This window comes from Pavona decussata, unplaced genomic scaffold (genome assembly GCF_977016875.1).
Source record: "Pavona decussata unplaced genomic scaffold, jaPavDecu1.1 SCAFFOLD_72, whole genome shotgun sequence".
NCBI lineage: Eukaryota > Metazoa > Cnidaria > Anthozoa > Scleractinia > Agariciidae > Pavona > Pavona decussata.
In genome coordinates, this window is record NW_028145491.1 from 4,415,789 (window position 1) to 4,436,690 (window position 20,902).

A 20,902-nucleotide genomic window follows, 5' to 3' on the forward strand; every position below is an offset into this window, starting at 1 on the left:
CAGCGTGCACTTGCATGCGATCGACCGTTCGATTCTATATGACCATTCTTCTTCTGTAAGGTCTGCATTCGAATCTTTGGAATTTTTTGAATTTTCTGACCATTCTGCAGCGTCTTGCGAGGGTCCCGAAGAAAGCTGCAAAATGTCACTACACTTTTCTGTTTCGATTTCGCATTCGCGTTTTCGATACCCACCATCTACATCATGCAGAGTTAAATTCATGCGCGTGCTGCTCGTGCGACAAACCTTCCAAAGGCTCATGATTTCTTGCACAACGGTCACCCTCGCTAATCAGACGAAACAGAATGCACCATGTTCAAGCTACCTCCTCTTCTCTTATGCCGTGATATCCACGGGCTTTAATCCTTACGTTTTAGCTTTCTTCGCCACTCGACATGCTATTATTGCCTTCACCTTTTTGTTCTAACGACTCCAGAACCCTATCTGCGCTGAGGGAAACGTTCACGAACGCTTCACAACCGACGCCAAATGTTTTGATTCGAAAGAATAGTGACTCGCAAAAAACATCGGGGAAAGGGAGGGGGAGCTTAGGAAGCAAAAAAATTTAGGGAGTTCGGGACCCTCCCCTCCCCTTCCCCGATTACTTAACTCGGCGCCTCACGGCCCGAGTACAAAGAAAGCGAAGAATTTGATAACGCCACCGAAAACTTTACTCGTGCCACTCGAGTACAAAAAACGAGACCGAGAACAATAACTCGTGGCCCGAAGTCTTATCTCTCGGCCCATCGCGACCCAAAGAGAAAAAAGAATTTGATAATGCTACCGAAACCTTAACTCGGTCCGCCTTACGAATTAGCGATGCGTGAAATACGTGTGTAGAATCGTTGACCGTAGCATCAAATGACATAGCATTGCGTGAAATAGCTCAATATGATGTCGAACAGCACAGCATAACAACCGGTCCAGCATAACTTCATGTGGTACAGCTCAACAAGAAATTGTTTGGCAATGCATCAAACGTTTCAGGCTAAACGGCAAAGCGGTTTAGTCTACCGTGAAATAGTTGGCAATGAAGTGAAATGGCTGAGTGTGACATGAACCAGCGCAGCGTGACGTTAACTTAAGGTCGCAGAAACCACCAAAAATACAAGAAGAGCAAATGGAACAGCCAAACGTGAAATGGAACAGCGGTCTGCTGGGGGGGCGCAACTGCGCGACAACTGCAGTACAAACGCTACTCGCCAAAATCTCACGGTAAACAAATATTTTCGACTGAGTTCAACGTCAATGAGAAGTTTGAAAACTCATAGTTGAGGATACGCGAACGCACAGAAAATGAAAATTGAGGAATACAACATGTAATACAAAATTAGAGGCGGCGAATTCTTCCGAATAGCGATAAAAAAATTATGCGTGATACGGTGAAACCCGGGGGGGGGGGGAAGGGAATCTCTTATGAAAGGGGCGGGTATGCTGGTCGGAAATTTGGAATTAAACCCCAAAAGGAAACGAATCTGGGCATGGCCCAAAATTTTTTCGACCTCCTAAACAAATAAAAAATACGGTAACTTTTTGCGTGCAACCCTAAACGAGACCTTCATGGCTAAATATAATGGCGCTTTTTCCAGACCACCCTAAGTGAGACCAAAATCTGAAATTTACACCCCTAAGCGAGACGACAAGCATCCCCTCCCCTTTCATATGAGACTCCCCGCGGGCGGTGTTGGAGGACAGTAAATTAATAAAGTAATCATTGAAGGAAGCAAATAATAGAAATATACCGGATTATAATCAAGCAAGCCGATGTCTAGCCTCCCACGCAGTCGTTTTTAGGGTACTCGTATTACCTCCTCCGGGAGGTATTTTAGACTTTCTCAAAGTCGGTCACTCTTGCGAGGCATAAGGCACAAAGACTGCGTCCTCACTCTGAAATTCCGCGCCAAATTTCACAATCAATTGTGATGTCATACCTCTGTTGCCAGCTGTCAAAAATTGTGTGACGTCATGACCTCCAGCAGACCGCTGTTCCATTTGCTCTTCTTGTATTTTTGGCTGTTTCGGCGACCTTTAGTTAACGTCACGCTGCGCTGGTTCATGTCACACTCAGCCATTTTACTTCATTGTCAACTATTTCACGGTAGACTAAACCGCTTTGCCGTTTAGTCTGTAACGTTTGATGCATTGCCAAACAATTTCTTGTTGAGCTGTACCACATGAAGTTATGCTGGACCGGTTGTTGTGCTGTGCTATTCGACATCATATTGAGCTATTTCACGCAACGCTATGTCATTTGATGCTACAGTCAACCATTCTACATAACGCTCAGCTATTTCACGCATCGCTAATTCATTTCATGTTCAAGGGAACCATTCGCGATTACAATGTGTTGTTTGAACATCGGGAACTAGTCCATTCTCGTTTTGACTGTTCTAAATTGCAAATGAAGGGTGAGCTATTCCCACTTTGACTCGACTGTCAGGGGCGTAGCTAGCCTTTAAGCCATTAAGCACGGGCTTAATAAGAAATTTCGTAATTAGTTTTTTAGCTTAATAAGAATTTTCGTAATTAGTTTTTTAACAGCCGAAAGGCCGTATTTTCTGTTGCCGTACTATTCAATAGCGAATACCCGCAATATCAACGTTTTATTTTGAAAAAATAAAATAATGGCTTTTAATATTATACATTAAAAATGCTTAAAGGTTAACAAAGGAAAGAAATGTTACTGTAGAACTTTGAAATGTTTGTGCGCACGAAAATTTAGTTGACTTTTGATTTCCGCCTTACAGCGACTTTGATAGCTGTGCCCCTGTAATTGTTAGAAAGAAAGTGGAACGGACATAAGCTGATCATTCAAAATGCTTGGACATGCTTGTAAAGAGCCCTTGGGGAGAAACATGCTCGGAACCCTATACAGCAGATGGCTTTTGCGTTTCATTACTCTGCAAAGAGCTAGATTGATGGCGTTAGTTCGATCCTGAGTGCCTGTCTCAAGATGCGGCAGTAAGGGTTGAGATGGAGCGGCGCGCCAAGTCGCGAACCCTGCGTGAGACACGATGGGGAAGTAGAGCTGACTCCTTGTATACCTTCCGTACAGCCTTTCCAGTGGTGATACGGGCATTAGAGAGCCTTGCAGAGGGTGGAGACGCTAGGGCGAGAGGGTACCTGAGCTCCATCCTGCAGTTCGACTTTATAATGGCGCTATGTGCAACAGAGCTTGTCCTTTCAAATACAGTGGCACTATCCACCATGCTCCAAGGTCAATCTATCAACCTCATTGAGGCAGCCAAGGAGTCAAAGGTAGTCATCAGTGTATTAAGGGAGGAGAGAAACGACCAAACGGTTTGGAGTGAACTGTTTGAGCGTGCAAAGGAGTTGGCAGCAGGTTGTGAAATTGAGCCCAACGTGCAAGGATATCTGCAATCCAGCGTAACCGAGCCAACGTACCTGCCGTTGCACCACAGCAGTATTGGTACAGAGCCCTCTACTTGCCTTTTGTTGATCATCTTATTCAAGAGCTCAGTGATAGGCTGCTCAACCACAATGATCGGTTCCTGGGTCAATAACTCATAACTACGCAGCTCGGATCACTCAACAGCGAAACTACTAACAAGATTTACAATGCCTCAACGACTCGATTCATAGAGTGGCCTTCGACAACGAGATCGTTCGTTGAAAAGCGAAAAGCGAGATGAGCGCTTGCCGAGGGGGAGAAACCAAACAACCTGAAGGACACACTAAGCTGCATAAGTGAAGATCTCTATCCCAATGTTGCCACCGTGTTTACCATGATTCTCCTCACCATGCCAGTGTCCACTGCTTAGCAGAACACCAGAGAGATCACTTAGCACCATGAAAAGAGTGAAAAGATACGTGCGGTCTACTATGCTGACAGAGCGACTATCATCTCTCGCTCTTATGCACGCATACAGGGAGATGCCGACTGACCCCGAGAGAGTCGTCAGCGACTTCTGTGCGAGCAAACCAAGAAGGCTTGCATTTGAGTGATGGTCAGTCCGTAATAGTCATGCACTTGATCATACCAGGCAGTCTTTATTAATTTTAAATTTTCCTTTTAAAATAGCAAAATCCCACGAGGAAAAGGAATCAGTTGTGCATCTGCATTAATTAAAGCATTAGATCGTTGTCTGCCAGGGATAAAACTAGTAAGACCACCCGGTTCCTACGTTGGACGTTGGCAAATTTTGATATATCTGACTTACGCTGCACAACTTGGGCTTAAATGGCAAAAAATAGCTGGCTATGCCCATGACTGTTTAACTATTTGACGCTCCACTTCGATATGAGTTGCTAGTTTATTTGTGTTTTGGCTAGCTCGTTTCGTTTTACACTTTCCTATTCCAGTATGGAAAGTTGAACAATTTATACTTTGGCTGTGCCACTTTTCAATTTTCTGTGCTATTTTGTAATGGACACTTGAACCATCTCTTTGTTGTCTGTACCGTTTGAAATTCATGTATTTTTGGTGGTGACGGCCCCCATACTTTCCTATATAAAAACTAGTAGTTCAAACGTGCATGCCATTTCGGGTTTTTGACGTAAACGTCTACGTTTATATAGCTAGAGTTCTTCAGCATGTAACGGTATCGTTGGGATTCGTTTATTGAATAACAAGTGCTTACCTCGCGCTTCATCCTTGACTTGATTCAGAAACGTTTTGTGGGAAAACGAAAAACTGGGTGCATAAAATCCCTTGAATGGTACACTGATGTTATTTCTTTGAAAAAGCTCTGCCATGGAGATAGCAATTGGTGACCACACATGATCCTCAGTAGAAATGAAAGCGGCGCGTTTCCACTTGTAAAACAACATGGCACGGTAAAGCAAATCTGGTGTCTCTTGCGTAAACGTCCTACTAAACGGTTGTGTCCGAGCAAAAGTGGGAAAGTTGCCACGTTTACTCAGCTCTACAGACGAACACGAGTAGGAGATCATTGGTTTATTCCAATACGAAGCCAGCAAAGCTGCTGACAAGCACGAATCGGAGCATGCAGGTCCGATAAATGCATCTGCATTTTGTAGTTCATAAGTTTTCCCAACTGCAATTGTTTTGTGACATGCACTGTCCTCAACAGTGTAGGTTATGTTCCATTCCCGTGTAAGCGTGTTTTGTTTAAAAACATCTTGAATGGCAGGCTGTACAATAAGTTGTAAAGCTCTCCCCAGTTCTGAATACCCTGGCATTGATATTGGCAGCAGGATGCCAATGTGGACAGTTTCCGATCCAACCAGGTAAATAGACAGAAACACCACAAAAAACCTGACGCGAAGAAAGGTGATCCCCATGGTGCGTTTTCCTGTGCGAGCAAAAGAAAGCAAGCACGAATAATTTTTAAACTAATTTTAGCAATCATAATATTAACAATGTCTACTGAGTGTAGTTGACGTGTATTTCAGCATAGAGCCGTACATGTCAGTGTCAAAAAGAGCTACGAAGCCGTCTATGTAATGACCTCGCTAGACGTAAACCATGTCGACCAAAGAGAGTGATCCATATTTTGATATGAAATACACTTTGGCCAGTAATTAGACTGCCGTTCGTACTCAGTTTTAAGACCGAATGAAAAGATCAATATCATAGGCAACAAAATCATCATATAAGAAACGATACCTCGACCTGTAAGACTGGGAAAAAAAGTATTTAACCGTCTTTTAGACAAGCGCCAGACGGCGAAATCAGTTAACTAGATGCTACTTTTGCATCTGTAAGTGTCATTATGTTCTATTTTTTTTTACAAGTTATATAGGCATCACTGTAAATCTACCTTACGTTTCAGCTGTATGCGAACAGCATATCTCCAGTTTTCGTGAGCATTTTCTTGCTGCTCATAATTTGTATTCAGACAGGAGTGTTAAACAAAAGAAAACAATATTCTGTCTATTTGTTAGTTTCATTTCAGTTGTTTTTGAGTGCATAATGACACTTTCTCTTATTTGATAAACATGCTACTGGCAAGTGTATTGACTGAATTAAATGTTTTTATGTCGACGGTTTAGCACAAGATGGGCTTAAGTTTCTACCGGAGTCCAGTGACATTTCTTCCACTAAAAAGGGACTAATTTCCTTGTTTGAAATACCTCCATCAAAATCGCTGATTCTAAAGCCTGAATAAATAGAAGTTCTATTTATACATACAAATCGAGCAGACTTTTTGCGCTGGCCCAAAAGATTTATTTTATCATCAAAGATGTAGCTTTTTAAGTGAATTGCATTTTACTTAATTTTAATTTCTCATCAATTATTAACGTAGCAACGTAGGGACTGAAGGCAACCTATCAGTAAAATCTATGAAGTGAATATCAAACGATCCCATGACGCAAGCAGGAAGTAAGTGTATGGCAGTTATAGTTCTCCAAAATTAAACTTCCTTCAGTGTTTACATTAGGCTCAGTGTAAAACAAAGCAGTGAGATTATATAAAATGAGAGATTACGTGTTTCCATGTCCAATTTAAATCAGCAAAAGCTGTCGGCGAGCAACAGTGTAATTTGTTTTTCGGAAAGTGTCTATCAAAACAATAGGAGTGCCAACGTCCGGACGAGTGGCGTTCTATTTTTAATATTACAATGACAAAAGTTTCAATACTGCTTAATAAAGCCTACTTACAATACAATATACAATACAATATTTATTTTGCCATATACAACAATTACAGATGGAAAAAAAAATGATGAAAATTGACGAAAGAAAATAAATGGCGAGAAAACCTGAAAGAAACCACGAGGCTTATAAATTCAGGCTTCCTCACTTTTAAAAAATAGCTATCTTATATTAGAATTACAATATGCATGGACTTATGATAATTAACTTTGACCGCGCACACGTACACACACACACGCACATACTTGAAGTTTTGTAACAGTTTTGTAACGTTCTACATGCTTTTGTTAAATACAAAGAAAACGAGTAATTGGAGGTCGACGTCACCTGATCCCAAGCATGAGCTAAAATCACTTGGTCGTGTGGGAAAATTTCACAGAACCCACATAAAAAAATTAATGCGCTAGTATCTCTTAGTCTAAATTATACAAAAGAAAACAGTGAAACAAACGTTAAATAGCATTTAATTGTCTAGCAGCCAAATTCTCTTTCGCTTGCGCAACACTTAACTTTGGTTTAAGTAGTTTTTTTTCACGGTTTTTCTGTAATTTAAATTTTATCCTTCTGTAAACGAGATGCCCGGCTAATGGCATTAACACGGAATGCTTAATGTAGCCCCAATTATTCCCCATTGTATGTTTCGCAGATATTTAAAAACTATCCTCCCTTGGCAATTGAAATAATTGTCTGAATGGTTTTTTTCAGATATATTGCGTGATACTTATCGTTGTGTTACTAGGAATCATACCAGAAATAACTCTGCAATAACGTCATGACCCCGCTGAACTGGTCTGGCCTCCTATAGCTCTAATCCTTCGCGTTGATTATTCGATCTGTTTTTGAAAGCGGAGTTTCTTCGCTGTGAACTCTCCCAATTTCCACCGTTTCAACTGTTGAGTACTACCTAGAAGTTATCATTTCGATTTACTGCTTGAAAAAGGTTTTTTTTCTCTCTGAAAACGGCAGATCAGAGTCTTAAATTCATACATGTGGTCGCCATTGAACAAAAACAACTTTTCGAAATGATGACTTGCTTTGACGTCACACAGGTTAGGATGAGTGGGTCCCCTCCCTCGTGATATACACGCCGATAATGGATAATGATTGGGCTGCTTCTGTTGAAGACAATCACAACAATAGATCCCTTCTGGGAGAGGGCAGAATTTAATGTAGGTTTAAAGAATAAATCAAATGATGATTTGTCGTCACATACGAGAAAGGGATGAGTGGGTCCCCTCTCTTGTGATATGTGCCCAAATAATAGATTTTGATTGGGCCGCTTCTGTTGAAGACAATCAGAACAATACATCCGTACTAGGGGAGGACATATTTTAATGCGGGTATTCCGTGTAATTACCATTCGGTGACGTTGGTAACCTAATAAAAGATTGTTATTGTTATAATTACAAAGCCCTCTAAGAACAAGAAATATATAAGCTTATTATATTATGGTCTTCTAACCGCTTATCAAGCATTTTAGGATAACATCATGGAAGTGGCGGCGTATTTTACAGATAAAATTGACGCATTCTGACTGTCATGGTATTTTAAAGGCTGGTTTCCATATGATCGCAGATCGCAATAAGGTCTTCGATCGTCTGCGATGATCGCAGACGATCGCAGAAGATAGAACCATGTTCTATCTAAAGGCTGGTTTCCATATGATCGCGGATCGCAGATCGCAGATCGCATGCGCAGCTCGCAATAAGGTCTGCGATCGTCTGCGATCATATGGAAACTACTTCTGCGATCGTCTGCGATCCTGCGATCGTGATCGCAGACGATCGCAGAAGATAGAACCATGTTCTATCTCCTGCGATCGTCTGCGATCAATTGCGATTGTTTGCGATCTGCGATCTGCGATCCGCGATCATATGGAAACCAGCCTTTAGATAGAACATGGTTTTATCTTCTGCAATCGTCTGCGATCACGATCGCAGGATCGCAGACGATCGCAGACCTTATTGCGATCTGCGATCATATGGAAACCAGCCTTAAAGGGAGAGTTTCACGGTTCGGCGCATGTGAGCGATAACGTTAGCGCTGTCAAGCCAATTGTTTTTGGACCAATTAGAAGCTAGTACACCACTCCGGCGGGATACGGCGGGCAAGGCTTATAAATTGCTGGTATAAAAATAAAACTGACCGGCCAGTGTTTTGGTTACGTTTCAGAAAGAAACGAAAAGGCTGTCCATGTAAAACACATGGGGATTTTTGCAGGGCCGCTTTGTGAATGTCCCATGACTTTCAAGAAATGCCAGACCTTTTGCGAACGTATACGGTTTTATTTTAGTACAATGCAATGTCGATATCTCGCGGCATCGACCTTTTTTTATTACGCGCGGTTCGAAAAGCCGAGAAGCTCCCTCAAACTTACGTACTTAAATCCAGTATTTCATCAGCATTCAGTGATAAACTTACTATAGTGTGTACGCTCGATAGCCTGATTTTATTACACCAGCGAGAAGGCGAAGAACGAGAAATCCGCAAGCTTCGAGAAGCGATGTTTAGTAACAACAACACTAGTACTGAGCGTCCTTCGGAGATGCTGGAATGCATTTGAGAAAACTCTGCCATGGTGGCAAATCAAAACTGCGTTTGTCATTCGCAATGACCATAATTTTATAGATAAATGAATACCTTACAATAGATTTTGTAGTTTGCCGCAAATCTTTTGGATTTTTTTTTCTACTGCGCGCTATTCGAGCCCGCTAATAGACGACTACAAGTAACTCGCACATTTGATCTCATATTTATTCGCTTCGCGTCTCAGTGTTGTACTATTTAGTATACACTGACATAAACACTCTAATATCAACTTATCCATGTAAGCTCAAATTCTTTTACCCAGATGTATCAACGATATGAAACATGATTTAGCCAAACAAAACTCTGTGAGCAGGCTAGGGCACAAATTAAAGAAGTTTGTTGACAAAACGGTTTCCTCCTTGAACAAATTCAAAAACTGATGACAAAATTGCAAGTACGTTCGCAGACCTTCGCATGATTTGTCGTGTGTGTTGTATTCCTTGGCCCGCCAATTTTTCTGCACGTGCCTTGTTTCGCTTTTCGTAATAAAAATGCTCCGCGCGATAGCCCATGAAGGGTCAGGATTTTTCCGGCTGAGGAATCAAACACGAGAATTGTCATCGCAGGACTGAGTGTGATACGATAGCGATCGCGTTACCTATTAATTACATCTCTATAAAGTCAAATTGGAAAATTAAGTCTTATTGTGGTCACCCAAATCAAAGCTAGTCAAAAACTGTCTCCCCTTTCCCCTCTTCCTCAGCGTGCACTTGCATGCGATCGACCGTTCGATTCTATATGACCATTCTTCTTCTGTAAGGTCTGCATTCGAATCTTTGGAATTTTTTGAATTTTCTGACCATTCTGCAGCGTCTTGCGAGGGTCCCGAAGAAAGCTGCAAAATGTCACTACACTTTTCTGTTTCGATTTCGCATTCGCGTTTTCGATACCCACCATCTACATCATGCAGAGTTAAATTCATGCGCGTGCTGCTCGTGCGACAAACCTTCCAAAGGCTCATGATTTCTTGCACAACGGTCACCCTCGCTAATCAGACGAAACAGAATGCACCATGTTCAAGCTACCTCCTCTTCTCTTATGCCGTGATATCCACGGGCTTTAATCCTTACGTTTTAGCTTTCTTCGCCACTCGACATGCTATTATTGCCTTCACCTTTTTGTTCTAACGACTCCAGAACCCTATCTGCGCTGAGGGAAACGTTCACGAACGCTTCACAACCGACGCCAAATGTTTTGATTCGAAAGAATAGTGACTCGCAAAAAACATCGGGGAAAGGGAGGGGGAGCTTAGGAAGCAAAAAAATTTAGGGAGTTCGGGACCCTCCCCTCCCCTTCCCCGATTACTTAACTCGGCGCCTCACGGCCCGAGTACAAAGAAAGCGAAGAATTTGATAACGCCACCGAAAACTTTACTCGTGCCACTCGAGTACAAAAAACGAGACCGAGAACAATAACTCGTGGCCCGAAGTCTTATCTCTCGGCCCATCGCGACCCAAAGAGAAAAAAGAATTTGATAATGCTACCGAAACCTTAACTCGGTCCGCCTTACGAATTAGCGATGCGTGAAATACGTGTGTAGAATCGTTGACCGTAGCATCAAATGACATAGCATTGCGTGAAATAGCTCAATATGATGTCGAACAGCACAGCATAACAACCGGTCCAGCATAACTTCATGTGGTACAGCTCAACAAGAAATTGTTTGGCAATGCATCAAACGTTTCAGGCTAAACGGCAAAGCGGTTTAGTCTACCGTGAAATAGTTGGCAATGAAGTGAAATGGCTGAGTGTGACATGAACCAGCGCAGCGTGACGTTAACTTAAGGTCGCAGAAACCACCAAAAATACAAGAAGAGCAAATGGAACAGCCAAACGTGAAATGGAACAGCGGTCTGCTGGGGGGGCGCAACTGCGCGACAACTGCAGTACAAACGCTACTCGCCAAAATCTCACGGTAAACAAATATTTTCGACTGAGTTCAACGTCAATGAGAAGTTTGAAAACTCATAGTTGAGGATACGCGAACGCACAGAAAATGAAAATTGAGGAATACAACATGTAATACAAAATTAGAGGCGGCGAATTCTTCCGAATAGCGATAAAAAATTATGCGTGATACGGTGAAACCCGGGGGGGGGGGGAAGGGAATCTCTTATGAAAGGGGCGGGTATGCTGGTCGGAAATTTGGAATTAAACCCCAAAAGGAAACGAATCTGGGCATGGCCCAAAATTTTTTCGACCTCCTAAACAAATAAAAAATACGGTAACTTTTTGCGTGCAACCCTAAACGAGACCTTCATGGCTAAATATAATGGCGCTTTTTCCAGACCACCCTAAGTGAGACCAAAATCTGAAATTTACACCCCTAAGCGAGACGACAAGCATCCCCTCCCCTTTCATATGAGACTCCCCGCGGGCGGTGTTGGAGGACAGTAAATTAATAAAGTAATCATTGAAGGAAGCAAATAATAGAAATATACCGGATTATAATCAAGCAAGCCGATGTCTAGCCTCCCACGCAGTCGTTTTTAGGGTACTCGTATTACCTCCTCCGGGAGGTATTTTAGACTTTCTCAAAGTCGGTCACTCTTGCGAGGCATAAGGCACAAAGACTGCGTCCTCACTCTGAAATTCCGCGCCAAATTTCACAATCAATTGTGATGTCATACCTCTGTTGCCAGCTGTCAAAAATTGTGTGACGTCATGACCTCCAGCAGACCGCTGTTCCATTTGCTCTTCTTGTATTTTTGGCTGTTTCGGCGACCTTTAGTTAACGTCACGCTGCGCTGGTTCATGTCACACTCAGCCATTTTACTTCATTGTCAACTATTTCACGGTAGACTAAACCGCTTTGCCGTTTAGTCTGTAACGTTTGATGCATTGCCAAACAATTTCTTGTTGAGCTGTACCACATGAAGTTATGCTGGACCGGTTGTTGTGCTGTGCTATTCGACATCATATTGAGCTATTTCACGCAACGCTATGTCATTTGATGCTACAGTCAACCATTCTACATAACGCTCAGCTATTTCACGCATCGCTAATTCATTTCATGTTCAAGGGAACCATTCGCGATTACAATGTGTTGTTTGAACATCGGGAACTAGTCCATTCTCGTTTTGACTGTTCTAAATTGCAAATGAAGGGTGAGCTATTCCCACTTTGACTCGACTGTCAGGGGCGTAGCTAGCCTTTAAGCCATTAAGCACGGGCTTAATAAGAAATTTCGTAATTAGTTTTTTAGCTTAATAAGAATTTTCGTAATTAGTTTTTTAACAGCCGAAAGGCCGTATTTTCTGTTGCCGTACTATTCAATAGCGAATACCCGCAATATCAACGTTTTATTTTGAAAAAATAAAATAATGGCTTTTAATATTATACATTAAAAATGCTTAAAGGTTAACAAAGGAAAGAAATGTTACTGTAGAACTTTGAAATGTTTGTGCGCACGAAAATTTAGTTGACTTTTGATTTCCGCCTTACAGCGACTTTGATAGCTGTGCCCCTGTAATTGTTAGAAAGAAAGTGGAACGGACATAAGCTGATCATTCAAAATGCTTGGACATGCTTGTAAAGAGCCCTTGGGGAGAAACATGCTCGGAACCCTATACAGCAGATGGCTTTTGCGTTTCATTACTCTGCAAAGAGCTAGATTGATGGCGTTAGTTCGATCCTGAGTGCCTGTCTCAAGATGCGGCAGTAAGGGTTGAGATGGAGCGGCGCGCCAAGTCGCGAACCCTGCGTGAGACACGATGGGGAAGTAGAGCTGACTCCTTGTATACCTTCCGTACAGCCTTTCCAGTGGTGATACGGGCATTAGAGAGCCTTGCAGAGGGTGGAGACGCTAGGGCGAGAGGGTACCTGAGCTCCATCCTGCAGTTCGACTTTATAATGGCGCTATGTGCAACAGAGCTTGTCCTTTCAAATACAGTGGCACTATCCACCATGCTCCAAGGTCAATCTATCAACCTCATTGAGGCAGCCAAGGAGTCAAAGGTAGTCATCAGTGTATTAAGGGAGGAGAGAAACGACCAAACGGTTTGGAGTGAACTGTTTGAGCGTGCAAAGGAGTTGGCAGCAGGTTGTGAAATTGAGCCCAACGTGCAAGGATATCTGCAATCCAGCGTAACCGAGCCAACGTACCTGCCGTTGCACCACAGCAGTATTGGTACAGAGCCCTCTACTTGCCTTTTGTTGATCATCTTATTCAAGAGCTCAGTGATAGGCTGCTCAACCACAATGATCGGTTCCTGGGTCAATAACTCATAACTACGCAGCTCGGATCACTCAACAGCGAAACTACTAACAAGATTTACAATGCCTCAACGACTCGATTCATAGAGTGGCCTTCGACAACGAGATCGTTCGTTGAAAAGCGAAAAGCGAGATGAGCGCTTGCCGAGGGGGAGAAACCAAACAACCTGAAGGACACACTAAGCTGCATAAGTGAAGATCTCTATCCCAATGTTGCCACCGTGTTTACCATGATTCTCCTCACCATGCCAGTGTCCACTGCTTAGCAGAACACCAGAGAGATCACTTAGCACCATGAAAAGAGTGAAAAGATACGTGCGGTCTACTATGCTGACAGAGCGACTATCATCTCTCGCTCTTATGCACGCATACAGGGAGATGCCGACTGACCCCGAGAGAGTCGTCAGCGACTTCTGTGCGAGCAAACCAAGAAGGCTTGCATTTGAGTGATGGTCAGTCCGTAATAGTCATGCACTTGATCATACCAGGCAGTCTTTATTAATTTTAAATTTTCCTTTTAAAATAGCAAAATCCCACGAGGAAAAGGAATCAGTTGTGCATCTGCATTAATTAAAGCATTAGATCGTTGTCTGCCAGGGATAAAACTAGTAAGACCACCCGGTTCCTACGTTGGACGTTGGCAAATTTTGATATATCTGACTTACGCTGCACAACTTGGGCTTAAATGGCAAAAAATAGCTGGCTATGCCCATGACTGTTTAACTATTTGACGCTCCACTTCGATATGAGTTGCTAGTTTATTTGTGTTTTGGCTAGCTCGTTTCGTTTTACACTTTCCTATTCCAGTATGGAAAGTTGAACAATTTATACTTTGGCTGTGCCACTTTTCAATTTTCTGTGCTATTTTGTAATGGACACTTGAACCATCTCTTTGTTGTCTGTACCGTTTGAAATTCATGTATTTTTGGTGGTGACGGCCCCCATACTTTCCTATATAAAAACTAGTAGTTCAAACGTGCATGCCATTTCGGGTTTTTGACGTAAACGTCTACGTTTATATAGCTAGAGTTCTTCAGCATGTAACGGTATCGTTGGGATTCGTTTATTGAATAACAAGTGCTTACCTCGCGCTTCATCCTTGACTTGATTCAGAAACGTTTTGTGGGAAAACGAAAAACTGGGTGCATAAAATCCCTTGAATGGTACACTGATGTTATTTCTTTGAAAAAGCTCTGCCATGGAGATAGCAATTGGTGACCACACATGATCCTCAGTAGAAATGAAAGCGGCGCGTTTCCACTTGTAAAACAACATGGCACGGTAAAGCAAATCTGGTGTCTCTTGCGTAAACGTCCTACTAAACGGTTGTGTCCGAGCAAAAGTGGGAAAGTTGCCACGTTTACTCAGCTCTACAGACGAACACGAGTAGGAGATCATTGGTTTATTCCAATACGAAGCCAGCAAAGCTGCTGACAAGCACGAATCGGAGCATGCAGGTCCGATAAATGCATCTGCATTTTGTAGTTCATAAGTTTTCCCAACTGCAATTGTTTTGTGACATGCACTGTCCTCAACAGTGTAGGTTATGTTCCATTCCCGTGTAAGCGTGTTTTGTTTAAAAACATCTTGAATGGCAGGCTGTACAATAAGTTGTAAAGCTCTCCCCAGTTCTGAATACCCTGGCATTGATATTGGCAGCAGGATGCCAATGTGGACAGTTTCCGATCCAACCAGGTAAATAGACAGAAACACCACAAAAAACCTGACGCGAAGAAAGGTGATCCCCATGGTGCGTTTTCCTGTGCGAGCAAAAGAAAGCAAGCACGAATAATTTTTAAACTAATTTTAGCAATCATAATATTAACAATGTCTACTGAGTGTAGTTGACGTGTATTTCAGCATAGAGCCGTACATGTCAGTGTCAAAAAGAGCTACGAAGCCGTCTATGTAATGACCTCGCTAGACGTAAACCATGTCGACCAAAGAGAGTGATCCATATTTTGATATGAAATACACTTTGGCCAGTAATTAGACTGCCGTTCGTACTCAGTTTTAAGACCGAATGAAAAGATCAATATCATAGGCAACAAAATCATCATATAAGAAACGATACCTCGACCTGTAAGACTGGGAAAAAAAGTATTTAACCGTCTTTTAGACAAGCGCCAGACGGCGAAATCAGTTAACTAGATGCTACTTTTGCATCTGTAAGTGTCATTATGTTCTATTTTTTTTTACAAGTTATATAGGCATCACTGTAAATCTACCTTACGTTTCAGCTGTATGCGAACAGCATATCTCCAGTTTTCGTGAGCATTTTCTTGCTGCTCATAATTTGTATTCAGACAGGAGTGTTAAACAAAAGAAAACAATATTCTGTCTATTTGTTAGTTTCATTTCAGTTGTTTTTGAGTGCATAATGACACTTTCTCTTATTTGATAAACATGCTACTGGCAAGTGTATTGACTGAATTAAATGTTTTTATGTCGACGGTTTAGCACAAGATGGGCTTAAGTTTCTACCGGAGTCCAGTGACATTTCTTCCACTAAAAAGGGACTAATTTCCTTGTTTGAAATACCTCCATCAAAATCGCTGATTCTAAAGCCTGAATAAATAGAAGTTCTATTTATACATACAAATCGAGCAGACTTTTTGCGCTGGCCCAAAAGATTTATTTTATCATCAAAGATGTAGCTTTTTAAGTGAATTGCATTTTACTTAATTTTAATTTCTCATCAATTATTAACGTAGCAACGTAGGGACTGAAGGCAACCTATCAGTAAAATCTATGAAGTGAATATCAAACGATCCCATGACGCAAGCAGGAAGTAAGTGTATGGCAGTTATAGTTCTCCAAAATTAAACTTCCTTCAGTGTTTACATTAGGCTCAGTGTAAAACAAAGCAGTGAGATTATATAAAATGAGAGATTACGTGTTTCCATGTCCAATTTAAATCAGCAAAAGCTGTCGGCGAGCAACAGTGTAATTTGTTTTTCGGAAAGTGTCTATCAAAACAATAGGAGTGCCAACGTCCGGACGAGTGGCGTTCTATTTTTAATATTACAATGACAAAAGTTTCAATACTGCTTAATAAAGCCTACTTACAATACAATATACAATACAATATTTATTTTGCCATATACAACAATTACAGATGGAAAAAAAAATGATGAAAATTGACGAAAGAAAATAAATGGCGAGAAAACCTGAAAGAAACCACGAGGCTTATAAATTCAGGCTTCCTCACTTTTAAAAAATAGCTATCTTATATTAGAATTACAATATGCATGGACTTATGATAATTAACTTTGACCGCGCACACGTACACACACACACGCACATACTTGAAGTTTTGTAACAGTTTTGTAACGTTCTACATGCTTTTGTTAAATACAAAGAAAACGAGTAATTGGAGGTCGACGTCACCTGATCCCAAGCATGAGCTAAAATCACTTGGTCGTGTGGGAAAATTTCACAGAACCCACATAAAAAAATTAATGCGCTAGTATCTCTTAGTCTAAATTATACAAAAGAAAACAGTGAAACAAACGTTAAATAGCATTTAATTGTCTAGCAGCCAAATTCTCTTTCGCTTGCGCAACACTTAACTTTGGTTTAAGTAGTTTTTTTTCACGGTTTTTCTGTAATTTAAATTTTATCCTTCTGTAAACGAGATGCCCGGCTAATGGCATTAACACGGAATGCTTAATGTAGCCCCAATTATTCCCCATTGTATGTTTCGCAGATATTTAAAAACTATCCTCCCTTGGCAATTGAAATAATTGTCTGAATGGTTTTTTTCAGATATATTGCGTGATACTTATCGTTGTGTTACTAGGAATCATACCAGAAATAACTCTGCAATAACGTCATGACCCCGCTGAACTGGTCTGGCCTCCTATAGCTCTAATCCTTCGCGTTGATTATTCGATCTGTTTTTGAAAGCGGAGTTTCTTCGCTGTGAACTCTCCCAATTTCCACCGTTTCAACTGTTGAGTACTACCTAGAAGTTATCATTTCGATTTACTGCTTGAAAAAGGTTTTTTTTCTCTCTGAAAACGGCAGATCAGAGTCTTAAATTCATACATGTGGTCGCCATTGAACAAAAACAACTTTTCGAAATGATGACTTGCTTTGACGTCACACAGGTTAGGATGAGTGGGTCCCCTCCCTCGTGATATACACGCCGATAATGGATAATGATTGGGCTGCTTCTGTTGAAGACAATCACAACAATAGATCCCTTCTGGGAGAGGGCAGAATTTAATGTAGGTTTAAAGAATAAATCAAATGATGATTTGTCGTCACATACGAGAAAGGGATGAGTGGGTCCCCTCTCTTGTGATATGTGCCCAAATAATAGATTTTGATTGGGCCGCTTCTGTTGAAGACAATCAGAACAATACATCCGTACTAGGGGAGGACATATTTTAATGCGGGTATTCCGTGTAATTACCATTCGGTGACGTTGGTAACCTAATAAAAGATTGTTATTGTTATAATTACAAAGCCCTCTAAGAACAAGAAATATATAAGCTTATTATATTATGGTCTTCTAACCGCTTATCAAGCATTTTAGGATAACATCATGGAAGTGGCGGCGTATTTTACAGATAAAATTGACGCATTCTGACTGTCATGGTATTTTAAAGGCTGGTTTCCATATGATCGCAGATCGCAATAAGGTCTTCGATCGTCTGCGATGATCGCAGACGATCGCAGAAGATAGAACCATGTTCTATCTAAAGGCTGGTTTCCATATGATCGCGGATCGCAGATCGCAGATCGCATGCGCAGCTCGCAATAAGGTCTGCGATCGTCTGCGATCATATGGAAACTACTTCTGCGATCGTCTGCGATCAATTGCGATTGTTTGCGATCTGCGATCTGCGATCCGCGATCATATGGAAACCAGCCTTTAGATAGAACATGGTTTTATCTTCTGCAATCGTCTGCGATCACGATCGCAGGATCGCAGACGATCGCAGACCTTATTGCGATCTGCGATCATATGGAAACCAGCCTTAAAGGGAGAGTTTCACGGTTCGGCGCATGTGAGCGATAACGTTAGCGCTGTCAAGCCAATTGTTTTTGGACCAATTAGAAGCTAGTACACCACTCCGGCGGGATACGGCGGGCAAGGCTTATAAATTGCTGGTATAAAAATAAAACTGACCGGCCAGTGTTTTGGTTACGTTTCAGAAAGAAACGAAAAGGCTGTCCATGTAAAACACATGGGGATTTTTGCAGGGCCGCTTTGTGAATGTCCCATGACTTTCAAGAAATGCCAGACCTTTTGCGAACGTATACGGTTTTATTTTAGTACAATGCAATGTCGATATCTCGCGGCATCGACCTTTTTTTATTACGCGCGGTTCGAAAAGCCGAGAAGCTCCCTCAAACTTACGTACTTAAATCCAGTATTTCATCAGCATTCAGTGATAAACTTACTATAGTGTGTACGCTCGATAGCCTGATTTTATTACACCAGCGAGAAGGCGAAGAACGAGAAATCCGCAAGCTTCGAGAAGCGATGTTTAGTAACAACAACACTAGTACTGAGCGTCCTTCGGAGATGCTGGAATGCATTTGAGAAAACTCTGCCATGGTGGCAAATCAAAACTGCGTTTGTCATTCGCAATGACCATAATTTTATAGATAAATGAATACCTTACAATAGATTTTGTAGTTTGCCGCAAATCTTTTGGATTTTTTTTTCTACTGCGCGCTATTCGAGCCCGCTAATAGACGACTACAAGTAACTCGCACATTTGATCTCATATTTATTCGCTTCGCGTCTCAGTGTTGTACTATTTAGTATACACTGACATAAACACTCTAATATCAACTTATCCATGTAAGCTCAAATTCTTTTACCCAGATGTATCAACGATATGAAACATGATTTAGCCAAACAAAACTCTGTGAGCAGGCTAGGGCACAAATTAAAGAAGTTTGTTGACAAAACGGTTTCCTCCTTGAACAAATTCAAAAACTGATGACAAAATTGCAAGTACGTTCGCAGACCTTCGCATGATTTGTCGTGTGTGTTGTATTCCTTGGCCCGCCAATTTTTCTGCACGTGCCTTGTTTCGCTTTTCGTAATAAAAATGCTCCGCGCGATAGCCCATGAAGGGTCAGGATTTTTCCGGCTGAGGAATCAAACACGAGAATTGTCATCGCAGGACTGAGTGTGATACGATAGCGATCGCGTTACCTATTAATTACATCTCTATAAAGTCAAATTGGAAAATTAAGTCTTATTGTGGTCACCCAAATCAAAGCTAGTCAAAAACTGTCTCCCCTTTCCCCTCTTCCTCAGCGTGCACTTGCATGCGATCGACCGTTCGATTCTATATGACCATTCTTCTTCTGTAAGGTCTGCATTCGAATCTTTGGAATTTTTTGAATTTTCTGACCATTCTGCAGCGTCTTGCGAGGGTCCCGAAGAAAGCTGCAAAATGTCACTACACTTTTCTGTTTCGATTTCGCATTCGCGTTTTCGATACCCACCATCTACATCATGCAGAGTTAAATTCATGCGCGTGCTGCTCGTGCGACAAACCTTCCAAAGGCTCATGATTTCTTGCACAACGGTCACCCTCGCTAATCAGACGAAACAGAATGCACCATGTTCAAGCTACCTCCTCTTCTCTTATGCCGTGATATCCACGGGCTTTAATCCTTACGTTTTAGCTTTCTTCGCCACTCGACATGCTATTATTGCCTTCACCTTTTTGTTCTAACGACTCCAGAACCCTATCTGCGCTGAGGGAAACGTTCACGAACGCTTCACAACCGACGCCAAATGTTTTGATTCGAAAGAATAGTGACTCGCAAAAAACATCGGGGAAAGGGAGGGGGAGCTTAGGAAGCAAAAAAATTTAGGGAGTTCGGGACCCTCCCCTCCCCTTCCCCGATTACTTAACTCGGCGCCTCACGGCCCGAGTACAAAGAAAGCGAAGAATTTGATAACGCCACCGAAAACTTTACTCGTGCCACTCGAGTACAAAAAACGAGACCGAGAACAATAACTCGTGGCCCGAAGTCTTATCTCTCGGCCCATCGCGACCCAAAGAGAAAAAAGAATTTGATAATGCTACCGAAACCTTAACTCGGTCCGCCTTACGAATTAGCGATGCGTGAAATACGTGTGTAGAATCGTTGACCGTAGCATCAAATGACATAGCATTGCGTGAAATAGCTCAATATGATGTCGAACAGCACAGCATAACAACCGGTCCAGCATAACTTCATGTGGTACAGCTCAACAAGAAATTGTTTGGCAATGCATCAAACGTTTCAGGCTAAACGGCAAAGCGGTTTAGTCTGTAACGTTTGATGCATTGCCAAACAATTTCTTGTTGAGCTGTACCACATGAAGTTATGCTGGACCGGTTGTTGTGCTGTGCTATTCGACATCATATTGAGCTATTTCACGCAACGCTATGTCATTTGATGCTACAGTCAACCATTCTACATAACGCTCAGCTATTTCACGCATCGCTAATTCATTTCATGTTCAAGGGAACCATTCGCGATTACAATGTGTTGT

At 41.8% G+C, this 20,902-nt stretch overlaps 5 protein-coding genes across 5 annotated transcripts in view; 2 read left to right on the plus strand and 3 right to left on the minus strand.

Annotated features, from left to right (window-relative positions):
- The window catches only part of LOC146477073 (atrial natriuretic peptide receptor 1-like), a 69,639-nt gene extending 64,363 nt beyond the window's left edge, over positions 1-5,276 (minus strand). The window contains exon 1 of the mRNA XM_085114090.1: positions 4,602-5,276. Coding sequence (XP_084970216.1) covers positions 4,602-5,265 — 664 coding nt within the window. The 5' untranslated portion in view covers positions 5,266-5,276. The remainder of the gene's footprint in view (positions 1-4,601) is intronic.
- LOC146477062 (uncharacterized) overlaps positions 1-20,902 on the minus strand; it is a 450,556-nt gene that overhangs the window by 405,607 nt on the left and 24,047 nt on the right. The gene's annotated exons all lie outside the window — the stretch shown is intronic.
- Positions 2,893-4,030, plus strand: LOC146477075 (uncharacterized). The gene has a single exon (XM_085114137.1). It carries the CDS (start codon positions 2,974-2,976, stop codon positions 3,529-3,531), a length of 558 nt encoding a protein of 185 aa, XP_084970263.1. The 5' UTR covers positions 2,893-2,973; the 3' UTR covers positions 3,532-4,030.
- On the plus strand, positions 12,760-13,897 carry LOC146477076 (uncharacterized). Its single transcript, XM_085114136.1, has one exon. It carries the CDS (start codon positions 12,841-12,843, stop codon positions 13,396-13,398), a length of 558 nt encoding a protein of 185 aa, XP_084970262.1. The 5' UTR covers positions 12,760-12,840; the 3' UTR covers positions 13,399-13,897.
- LOC146477077 (retinal guanylyl cyclase 2-like) lies at positions 14,407-15,912 on the minus strand. Its single transcript, XM_085113996.1, has 2 exons — positions 15,868-15,912; positions 14,407-15,143 (listed from the first exon to the last, which is right to left on the minus strand). The coding sequence occupies exons 1-2, from the start codon at positions 15,881-15,883 to the stop codon at positions 14,407-14,409; spliced, it is 753 nt and encodes a 250-aa protein (XP_084970122.1). The 5' UTR covers positions 15,884-15,912.